The 12,579-nt window shown below is 45.1% G+C and overlaps 1 protein-coding gene across 1 annotated transcript; it reads left to right on the top strand.

Moving 5' to 3' along the window:
• The first annotated feature begins 919 nt into the window (after positions 1–919).
• On the top strand, positions 920–2,479 carry LOC143803712 (glycosyltransferase family 92 protein F13G3.3-like). The gene has a single exon (XM_077281489.1). The coding sequence runs from the start codon at positions 920–922 to the stop codon at positions 2,186–2,188; it is 1,269 nt and encodes a 422-aa protein (XP_077137604.1). The 3' UTR covers positions 2,189–2,479.
• Positions 2,480–12,579: the final 10,100 nt, after the last annotated feature.

Consider the following 12,579-nt stretch of genomic DNA (forward strand, 5'->3'; position numbering starts at 1 on the left):
CGTGTACATTTGTCAATACAAATAGATAATGTACGGTATTTGCAATCAAAATACTTCACCTCTATTACAAATTCTGCTGTTTGGAATAAACAAATGAAACAAAAACAATGTAAACAGCTGAATTGTATCAAATGATTTCCCCAAATTTAACACAAGATGCCACTTTTACTGACTACTTTTCAAACCTTTAGTGTATAGTAGAGCCTCTCTGGCTGTTATGACCTGCTGCAAATATAACTACACACTGACTTATGGCAGGACCTGAGAGGGATTTCACTGAAGAATAACAGTTGAATGAATGAATGAATGAATGAATGAATGAACGAACGTGTGTGTGCCCCTTTATGATAGGTTCAGATGAGCGTGTAAATATCATTCAGTTTCACCCAGAAAATTTGAACGATTTTTTCTCACTTGTCATCCGTGTGCAAAGTATGTGCAGTCTTTCTGCAATCCTTTTTTTTTTCAGCAGCAGCAATGCATAATTTACAAGCCTATTCACAGTTTCCAATTTTACAGAATTTCAATGTATCCATAAAAAATGGATGCAATTCTGTAGTTCTGTATAGTACTCGATTTTCTTTACACAACCATGCACTTGAATGCGTGAGTCTCATCCGATTTCTGGAAGAAAACTAATTCATGCTGCAATTTTTTTCACAGGCAATTTGGTCAGGGGAAAAAAATAGCTCATCTGCGCTGCCTCATTGAATATGATTGGTCCGAGTACTGTCCGTATGTTTCACAGACAGTACTCGGATCTAAAAGATGATTGTGTGAACGAGCCCCTACTGTTACTAGATAGTCAGCTTCTTCACTTTTCCATTAGTTTTTTTCCCTTCCCCATATTAAATACATTCACTTTCTTTTGCAGATTTCCACCAGTGATATTACTTTTGTGTAGATATCTCTAAAGAAGATGAAGATTACGAAGCTACGCTTGACTTTCTTGATTTTGAATACGTATTTCCTAATTTATACCTGTTATCATATATTACATGGAAAAAGAGTGAAACCAGAAAATGATTTGACAATTTCCAGGGACACTATCACCCCTCTAGAAGACAATACAATCTTTATTATATCGGCCTATTATGATGGCAGAGAGTCCAGCAATGTGAGAGTGTTGACCATCATCCATGGTAGAGATATGAAGGAGCTATATTGCTGGTTTTATTGTACAAATGAACCTGAATGTGTTTCTGTGAAAGCTGAAATACAATATCACAGTCAATGGTTTGGGTTTAATTATGGTCCCGCCGATGTGATCTGTCCTGAGCCTCAGAACTGCTTTTCCCAGCACATCTCCATCCATTGGTCCAACACAAATAAGACAAATCATGTTCCTAAGTTTGAGATACAGAATCGCAATCCTCAGCCTTTCTCTGTAAACTTCACAGTGTGCATCTCCACAATGTTCGGAAACCAGGAGAACGTATTGCAATATGTCCAGGCTATTGAAATGTATCGTCTCCTAGGAGCCCAGAAGGTGGTTATCTACAAGAACGGCTGCAGTAAAGCCATTTGCCAAGTTCTTGATTACTATGTCTCAATAGGAGTTCTAGAAATTATACCTTGGCCAATAGACAAATATTTAACAACATCCAATGTCTGGCACCAAAATATGAACCGTGAAATCCAAATTGGTTATTACGGGCAACTCTCAGCTCTGAACGACTGTATGTACAGAAATATGTACAAAAGCCGATATGTGATCCTCAATGATATGGATGAAGTTATTCTGCCGAGACGTCACAAAACCTGGGATGAAATGATGAAAGATGTGGAGAATGAGTATCCAAATACAGCTGTATACCTTATAAAACACTATCACTACCCAACTAATATAACTGACCCTCATTTTCAGACAGCTTTTCCAAAAAATATTCCAGGAACTAACATTCTTCAGCTTATACACTATGAGCAGGAAAAGCCAAATGATTTCAATAACAAAAAGATGATAGTCAACCCCCGGGAAGTCGTTCAGGTTTCAGTTCACTCCGCTTTATGGGCGTATAAGAGAACAGTTTTTCTTCCAGATCATATTGTAAGCCTTCACCATGGCCGGCCATCACTACTTCAAAGTTTCACACAGACATCTCTGATAAAAGACACAATCATATGGAAATATAACTCTTCTCTTATTACAAATGCTAACAAGGTTTTGAGGCAACTGAACTATCAATAATATATAGGTTCTTTGTAACAAGATAATTCTGCAGTCTTTGGCACCGGAGAATGAAACTGAAATTATACTTGCCTTTTTCTAAAGGAAGAACTATAAAATAATGTGAAATGTGGAGACATATAATAATATCAAAGTGCCCAGTTAAGTAACTTACCTTGGACTGTCTGCTGTGCCTATATCCTGTACTGCTTCCTTGCATGTTGAACTCTATATCTCAAATGCTTGAGTAAAAAAAAAATACACACACACATATATATATAATGAAAAAATAGCACAGTTAGGGGGTAGGGTGCAAATGCCTCACAGGTACATACCTGTCCTTGTAAATACTTTTCCAAAAAAGTTGAGGCAGTACACCAAATCCAAAGTTATGAAGTGCTTTTTAATAGCCCATGTGGCGACATTTCGGTCCGGGGTACAGGTTGAGAAAGGTCTGTACCCAGGACCGAAAGGTTGCCACCCACACGGGCTATTAAAAAGCATTTTATAACTTTGGATTTGGTGTGCTGCCTCAACTTTTTTGGAAAAGTATGTATATATATATATATATATATATATATATATATATATATATATATACACACTGTATTTATACTGTATATACTTTATATATATATATATATATATATATATATATATATATATATATATATGTAGTGGGGGAAATAGGTATGTGATCCCTTGTTGATTTTGAAGTTTGCCCACTGACAAAGACATGAACAGTCTATAATTTTAAGGGTAGGTTAATTTTAACATTGATGGAATGTCAAAAATAAAATCCAGAAAATCGCATTGTATAAATTATATAAATTTATTTGCATTTTGCAGTGAGAAATAAGTATTCGATCCCCTATAAACCATTAAGAGTTATGGCTCTGTCAGGTTGGATGGTGAATGTTGGTGAACAGCCATTTTCAGGTCTCTCCAGAGAATCTCAATTGGGTTTAGGTCAGGGCTCTGGCTGGGCCAGTCAAGAATGGTCACAAAGCTGTTCGGAAGCCACTCCTTTATTATTTTAGCTGTGTGCTTAGGGTCATTGTCTTGTTGGAAGGTGAACCTTCGTCCAAGTCTCAGGTCCAGAGCACTCTGTAAGAAGTTTTCTTCCAGGATATCTCTGTGCTTGGCCACATTCATATTTCCTTCAATGACAACGAGTTGTCCTGTCCCTGCAGCTGAAAAACACCCCCATAGCATGATGCTGCTGACGTGCCCACAGGGCAGTGGGGTACTCGGTACCGGGTCCGGTCACAAAGGGGGATGTCCCGGTGGCTATGACCCAGTCCGTGGCCCTGGCCATCAACGTTAAAGGGCATTAAATGTTCAAAGTTTGTCATGATGCAACCTGTGGAGTTTGGTCAATAGGGGGACCGACGCTGCATTAAAGGGGTCCCCTGGGGGATGTTGCGGCAGCCCAGATGTTATACTTCCCACAGGTGAATCGGGGTCCCCAGGGATCCTATGGTGTGTGGCGTAGATGGTATAGCCGGTGAATAAATGGGAGGAGACAAGTTGTAAGTCTTTACCTGGTTTACTTGTGGGTGAAAGGCCACAGTTCAGGGTAGCAGGCACGGATGATGGTGGTCCGGCCGACTCAGAGGCAAGTGAGAGTTCTCCTGTACCAGTAGAGGTTCGTAAGCCTTTCCAACTAGCATCGTTAAAGGTGAGGTCCCTGCTGCCTGAAACTTCCTGCAGAGTCCTCTATTCCCCCTGTCCTGAGACAGGTACCTGCATGATGGGCAGCTTGAGCCTTTTTACAGGGACTCTATCATGCCCCGGGCTCCTCAGGTGCTGTTGCATCTCAGGCGTGGTGCGGGCAGTTAACATGTAGTGTCGTGCCCTCCGGTTCCGCTCTGTGTCCTAGAGTCCCACAAAAGCCTCGGGCTCCCAGTTCCCAACACTGCGCTTTAGCTCTGAGGGTATCCTGCCACAGTTCCCCTCTGAGCTCTGTTCCCCTCCTGTGCTCCTTCCCTTCTGGCTACTCCACATCCAACCCTTCAAGTCTTCTCATTCCTTCCAGAGGCTGCAGCTCCCTCGTGGCTGCCAGGCCTCTCTGTGTGCACTCAGTTCTAGACTTCCTTCTACTTCAGTGTCTCTGAACAGCTAACTAGCTCCTCCTCCAGGTCAGGATACATAAAGCCTAGGGAAGCTCCTCTGAATCTGGGTCCTGAGCTCCCCCTTCTGGCCTGGATTTGGAATGTGTTGTGTGTGAGTGCCTTACCTGGTGAAAAGAACTCCATTGCCTCTGAGCATAACATTACCCTACCCAAAGGAAAAGCAACATCACTACAGCAGCCGGTCACTTGAGGTGCTGCACTGCCACCACCATATTTCACTGTTGGGATTATGTTGGGCAGGTGATGGGCAGTGCCTGGTTTTCTCCACACATACCGCTTAGAATTATCATCAAAAAGGTCTACGTCTCATCAGACCAGAGAATCATATTTCTCATGGTCTGTGAGTCCTTCATGTGTTTTTTGGCAAAGTCTATGCAGGCTTTCATATGTCTTCAACTGAGGAGAGGCTTCCACCAGACCACTCTGTCATAAAGGCCTGACTGGTGAAGGGCTGCAGTGATAGTTGACTTTGTGGAACTTTCTCCCATCTCCCTACTGCATCTCTGGAGCTCAGACACAGTGATCTTCGGGTTCTTTTTTTACCTATCTCACAAAGGCTTTTCTCCCATGATTGCTCAGTTTGGCTGGACGACCAGGTTTAGAAAGACTTCTGGTGGTCACAAACTTCTTCCATTTAAGGGTAATGGAGGCCACTGTGCTCTTAGGAACCTTGAGTACTGCAAAAATGCTGTTGTAACCTTGGCCAGATCTGTGCCTTGCCACAATTCTGTCTCTGTGCTCCTTGGCCAGTTCCTTTGACCTCATGATTCTCATTTAGTCTGACATGCACTGTGAGCTGTGAGGTCTTATACACGGAGTGCAGAATTATTAGACAAGTTGTATTTTGATCATATGATACTTTTTATACATGTTGTCCTACTCCAAGCTGTTCAGGCTTGAGAGCCAACTACCAATTAAGTAAATTAGGTGATGTGCATCTCTGTCATGAGGAGAGGTGTTGTCTAATGACATCAAAACCCTATATGTCATGATCTGCATAGTTTGTGGGATTAGGCAGTTCAGAGGTTAATCTGGATGGCCTCAATGTGGGATTCTGGGAGGCTTCTTATAGTCTCATTGTTTGCTCATTCCTTGACGCTTATACTCTGACCCTTGGCCGAGTGTGTGTGACCCTGTTGTGCCTGTGTCTGTGCTTTGTGCCTGTGCTTTGTGCCTGTGCTACTTTATGCTTGTCTGGTTCTGATCTGGTTCTGTCCCTGTTTAGAGTTCTGCCTGTCCCTCTTGTACTGCGCTGCTATCTCTGTGTATGACTCCTTGCTTACGTTCTGACTATTCTCTGATCGACCCTCCTGTACCATGCTGCCCTCTCCGTGTATGACCCCCGCTTGTCCGACCTGAGTTCCCCTATCCTCTACTTCAGGGTCCCTGTAGAATCCTGCACTCATCTCCAGCAGCAGGACGCTAAGCCCCGCCCCCTGTGGTCACATGATCGAAGGTCCTTCTGTTTTCTGCCATCCTCAGCACACTGCTCAGATCCCATCTGCCTGAGCTTTCCCTGCAGTAAAGGTCTCAAAGAAGAAAAAATAATGACATGGCCCCCTTGTTCACCTGATCTGAACCACATAGAGAACCTGTGGTCCCTCATAAAATGTGAGATCTACAGGGAGGGAAAACAGTCCACCTCTCGGAACAGTGTCTGGGAGGCTGTGGTGGCTGCTGCACGCAATGTTGGTCGTAAACAGATCAAGCAACTGACAGAATCTATGGATGGAAGGCTGCTGAGTGTCATCATAAAGAAAGGTGGCTATATTGGTCACTAATTTTTTGGGGTCTTGTTTTTGCATGTCAGAAATGTTTATTTCTAAATTTTGTGCACTTATATTGGTTTACCTGGTGAAAATAAACAAGTGAGATGGGAATATATTTGGTTTTTATTAAGTTGCCTAATAATTCTGCACAGTAATGGTTACCTGCACAAACAGATATCCTCCTAAGAGAGCCAAATCTAAAAAAAAACCACTCCAACTTCCAAAAATATTGACCTTTGAAATGTATGAGTCTTTTGGGTTGGTCGAGAATATAGTTGTTGATCAATAATAAAAATAATCCTCTAAAATACAACTTAATCAAACCACGGAGAACAGAGAGTCAATTCTGATATATAGAAAAGTGAAAAACTTTATTAACATCGATTAATCACACATTAAAATAATGTTAAGAAAGAGAGCACAATGAACAACACAGCACATATACAAATGTATTCATGGGAGGTAATCAAAGATAGATCCAAGCTAAGTGCCAATTCAAAATACCAAACAAAAGAGGGTACTCTATAGCATATACGCTGCTCTATCTGATATCTCATGTCCACCAAACATATGGAGCTAAATCGAGAGTGGCTTAATATAATCCCAGGCTGGTATACGTCCTAACGGACATCAGACATCATCATTGGAAAAACCTCATTACTATTTAGATACAGCCAAGGAGTGAACCCAAGCCGCTTTGCTCAACAAAGACAGATGGTAGCGTAAATAGAAGTAAGATAACAGCATTTGCTACAAACATGTAAGTTACCCGTCATTTTCGCTGGTAATTGTCTCAGCACTCACTCCCCAATGCACGTTTCGGTATATACATTCCTTCCTCAGGGGGCGTGGCTTAACTTGTAACATGTCCCTCCCTATATACTCGGCATCAGAAATCACCTGGTCAGAAAAGACCAATAGCGGTAAGTCCCCCGCGCACGCGCAGTGCCCCCCAACCATGGCCAGCTGTACAGGCGAGTCCCCTCACCGACACAAGATCACGTGGGACGGTCGGCGCCTAGCCGTCACCATGCAACCAAGGTAAACAAGAGGAGACACAGCCGCGCAAGCCAGAAACAAAGATAGGGAGGCAGTACCCACGAATGCGTGGGTACAGCAACAGATGTATCAAGCAAGGATATGTGAGGGCTAAAAGGAGTAGTCGAGCTGCTTTGTTACATTGTCAGAAAAAGGTTAAGAAAGATCAACAACCAATAAGATTTATATCTACGTATAATGGCCAGTGGGTACAAATGAGAGAATGTCTTAAAAAACACTGGAACGTACTACAAACTGATCCTGTCCTCTCTACTTTTTTGCCGAAGGACCCTTTAATGACAGCAAGGAGAAGTCAAAATTTGGGAGATATCCTAGTTCAAAGTCACTACGTTCCTACCAGAAAAATTTTTTTTAATACAGGTGGACCACCGCAGGGCTGTTTTCCCTGTGGTGGGTGTGTGCCCTGCAAGAATATTCTACGAGCAACCACTTTTTCCACGGCTGATGGCCAGGGCCGGCGTTAGGGGCAGGCAGACCAGGCAGCTGCCTGGGGCCCCCGCTCCCCCAGGGGCCCCCAGCTAGCGGCAAGTCACGCAGCCGCTATGGGGCCCCTGTGAGGCAGGGGGGCCGCCTGCCGCCAGCGCCGACTCCCCCGCCGCATTGAACTAAACCGGTGTCTGCCGGTACAGTTCAAAGCAATGATGGAGGAGAGAGCGTCACCTGACGCTCCCTCTCCCATCATTCCCTGCTCTTGTCATTTGCCCCCTTCCTTTAAGTTCGTCCTTCCCTTGGTGGCTCGGTGTCCACTTTGGCCTGGGGACACTGTGCAGCGAAGTTCTTGCTACATTTATAATAGTAATTTTTCATTTTCCCACCCTATTTTTTAGCGTTTTATTAATTCAATTGTGTTATGTGTTGTGTTTTTAGCTTTGTATTTACTGTATTTTTTACCCCAGATGCCCGGCGCTAGCCCCTCGATATGCCTGCACCATCCATCATCACTCTATCCATCTAAAATGCATCAAAATAGTGACGTCCTATATATCAATATGGATTTATTGAAGATGTACCGACTCTGCATAACATCCTAGGACTTTCTTCATGCCGAGTGGATATTCTGTTGATTTATATACGGCGGTTTAATGTTGTGTTATTTCTCTGTTATTGTATATTTATTATACCAACACTGTATTGTGTCATGCACCATGTCACTTTATCTTCACTTAGGTTAACACTCAGAGGCTTTGGTGATTTTTACTGATCTTGATATATTAGCATCTTGCCTCTTTCATATTAGGACTTTTTACTTATTCACTCACTCACTTACCTACTAATGTTACAATTAATTGTCAGCATGAATTAGCGTGGACGGCCGACATATGGGGAGGGTTTTCTTGTGGTCGGCGTTATACGTCCCCATTGGTAGGTACGATTGTGACATCACCTAATGATGTTTTTACCTTCCACGTTCACTAGTCCTTTATTTACTGTTCTTCACCTGCATGGCCGCCGTTCGGGTTTTCCCTCTGCATGGACGCCACAGTGCGCACGCGCTGCTTCATCTGCGCACCGCGCATCCATTTCGGCGGCTATCCCCTGCGACGGTCTGCGCATGCCCCGTGACGTCATCTGGCAAGATTTTTGCCGCATGCGCAGACCGTACTGACGGCCCCTGGATGAGATGCGTACTTCCGGTCTGCAGTGATCGAGGCGCGTGCGCCGCATTTGTCGGCATCTGGGGCCATTGCTATTTAAACTCAGGGGACATAACATACGCTACTCCCCTTCTTGAAGAAGCACTCACGCGAAACGCGCGTCAAGGGGTCAGCAGGAGGACCGTCTTTACTGAATATTATGGGTGAGTGATGGCTTTCCATTGGGATCGGTATGGGGGGCTTTGGGCTCTTTTTTGTTTTTGGCAGCGTCTGTAGGAGTCCTTTGTTTAGAACCCGGATGCTGGAACACTTACTATTACTGACTTTCCCTCCTCCCCGTTTTCTGGTCTAGGTTTTGCCATACTCACTTTTTCATATGACACTTTTTTGGTCCTGATCACCTGCTGTATTAGTAGGTTCCTTGGATATTTCCCTCTCTGTATATTTGCCCTATGATTGGGCCTATGTTATTGATTTTAGATGTATCAATAAAGAATTGTATTTTATCTTTTCAATTGATTGGTGTTTTTTATACTCCATGTTCTCTAGTTGTTTTTAAGATTTATATCTACGTATAATGGCCAGTGGGTAGTGTTGAGCGATACCGTCCGATACTTGAAAGTATCGGTATCGGAAAGTATCGGCCGATACCGGCAAAGTATCGGATCCAATCCGATACCGATACCCGATACCAATTCAAGTCAATGGGACTCAAGTATCGGACGGTATTCCTGATGGTTCCCAGGGTCTGAAGGAGAGGAAACTCTCCTTCAGACCCTGGGATCCATATAAATGTGTAAAATAAAGAATTAAAATAAAAAATATTGCTATACTCACCTGTCTGACGCAGCCTGGACCTCAGCGAGGGAACCGGCAGCGTTGTTTGTTTAAAATTCGCGCTTTTACTTGGTTACGTGAAGTCCCGGCTTGTGATTGGTCAGGGCGGCCATGTTGCCGGGACGCGGACCAATCACAGCAAGCCGTGACGAAATTACGTCACGGCTTGCTGTGATTGGTCCGCGTCCCGGCAACATGGCCGCCATTAACCAATCACAAGCCGTGACGTCACGAGAGGCTGGACACGCGCGCTTTTTAAAATACGCGCATGTCCAGCCTCCCGTGACGTCACGGCTTGTGATTGGTTAATGGCGGCCATGTTGCCGGGACGCGGACCAATCACAGCAAGCCGTGACGTAATTTCGTCACGGCTTGCTGTGATTGGTCCGCGTCCCGGCAACATGGCGCCGTGACCAATCATAAGCCGGGACGTCACTGGAGGCTGGACACGCGCGCTTTTTAAAATACGCGCATGTCCAGCCTCCCGTGACGTCACGGCTTGTGATTGGTTAATGGCGGCCATGTTGCCGGGACGCGGACCAATCACAGCAAGCCGTGACGTAATTTCGTCACGGCTTGCTGTGATTGGTCCGCGTCCCGGCAACATGGCCGCCCTGACCAATCACAAGCCGGGACTTCACGTAACCAAGTAAAAGCGCGAAATTTAAACAAACAATGCTGCCGGTTCCCTCGCTGAGGTCCAGGCTGCGTCGGAGAGGTGAGTATAGCAATATTTTTTATTTTAATTCTCTCTTTTACACATTATTACATTAATGTTGTTGAGATACCCGATACCCGATACCACAAAAGTATCGGATCTCGGTATCGGAAATTCCGATACAGCAAATATCGGCCGATACCCGATACTTGCAGTATCGGAATGCTCAACACTACCAGTGGGTACAAATGAGAGAATGTCTTAAAAAACACTGGAACGTACTACAAACTGATCCTGTCCTCTCTACTTTTTTGCCGAAGGACCCTTTAATGACAGCAAGGAGAAGTCAAAATTTGGGAGATATCCTAGTTCAAAGTCACTACGTTCCTACCAGAAAAATTTTTTTTAATACAGGTGGACCACCGCAGGGCTGTTTTCCCTGTGGTGGGTGTGTGCCCTGCAAGAATATTCTACGAGCAACCACTTTTTCCACGGCTGATGGCCAGGGCCGGCGTTAGGGGCAGGCAGACCAGGCAGCTGCCTGGGGCCCCCGCTCCCCCAGGGGCCCCCAGCTAGCGGCAAGTCACGCAGCCGCTATGGGGCCCCTGTGAGGCAGGGGGGCCGCCTGCCGCCAGCGCCGACTCCCCCGCCGCATTGAACTAAACCGGTGTCTGCCGGTACAGTTCAAAGCAATGATGGAGGAGAGAGCGTCACCTGACGCTCCCTCTCCCATCATTCCCTGCTCTGCCTCTGACACAGCGGGTGCGCATCATCGCGTACTCACTGTGTGCCAGGCAGTGCGGCGGCAGCCGCCGACACAGGAGCACGGAGCAGCGCGGGCTCGGGGAGAGGTGAGGAGCTTGTGTTTTTGGTTTTTTTTTTACTGGACTGTGCGGCCATACTCGGGAGGGGGGATGTGGGCAGTGCTGTATACTACTGTGGGCAGTGCTGTATACTACTGTGGGCAGTGCTATATACTACTGTGGGCTGTGCTGTATACTACTGTGGGCTGTGCTATATACTACTGTGGGCAGTGCTGTATACTACTGTGGGCTGTGCTGTATACTACTGTGGGCTGTGCTGTATACTACTGTGGGCAGTGCTGTATACTACTGTGGGCTGTGCTGCATACTACTGTGGGCTGTGCCATATACTACTGTGGGCTGCTATATACTACTGTGGGCAGTGCTGTATACTACTGTGGGATGTGCTATATACTACTGTGGGCTGTGCTGTAAACTACTGTGGGCTGTGCTATATACTACTGTGGGCTGTGCTGTATACTACTGTGGGCAGTGCTGTATACTACTGTGGGCTGTGCTGTATACTACGGTGGGCTGTGCTATATACTACTGTGGGCTGCTATATACTACTGTGGGCAGTGCTGTATACTACTGTGGGCTGTGCTATATACTACTGTGGGCTGTGCTATATACTACTGTGGGCAGTGCTGTATACTACTGTGGGCTGTGCTGTATACTATGGTGGGCAGTGCTGTATACTACTGTGGACTGTGCTGTATACTACTGTGGGCTGCTATATACTACTGTGGGCTGTGCTGTATACTACTGTGGGCTGCTATATACTACTGTGGGCAGTGCTGTATACTACTGTGGGCTGTGCTGTATACTACTGTGGGCTGTGCTGTATACTACTGTGGGCTGTGCTATATACTACTGTGGGCAGTGCTGTATACTACTGTAGGCTGTGCTGTATACTACTGTAGGCTGTACTGTATACTACTGTGTGGGCTTTGCTGTATACTACTGTGTGGGCAGTGCTGTATACTACTCTGTGGGCTGTGCTGTATACTACTGTGTTGGCAGTGCTGTATACTACTGTGTGGGCAGTGCTTTATACTACTATGTGGGCTGTTCTATATACTACGGTGTGGGCTCTGCTATATACTACTGTGTGGGCTGTGCTATATACTAAGTGGCTGTGCTATATACTACTATGTGGGCTGTGCTATATACTACTGTGTGGGCTGTGCTATATACTACTATGTGGGCTGTGCTATATACTACTATGTGGGCTGTGCTATATACTATGAGGGTATATTATATTCTCTGGGGGAGGCTGTGTTATATATTATGTGGCTGGGTTATATATTTGGGGGGTACATTATACATTATATTCTATGGCGGAGGCTGTGTTATATACTATGGGGGCTGCATTATATTCTGTGGGGGGCTTTATTAAATTTTATGAGGGATGATTGCATCATACCCTTTGATGGGGCTACATTATATTCTATGGGGAGGTGGGCTGTATTATATCTTGTTCGGGGCTACATTATATTCTATGGGGGGGCTGTATTATATTTATATTCTATGAGGGGTGATTGCATCATACTCTA

Source organism: Ranitomeya variabilis, chromosome 2, assembly GCF_051348905.1.
Source record: "Ranitomeya variabilis isolate aRanVar5 chromosome 2, aRanVar5.hap1, whole genome shotgun sequence".
Lineage (NCBI taxonomy): Eukaryota > Metazoa > Chordata > Amphibia > Anura > Dendrobatidae > Ranitomeya > Ranitomeya variabilis.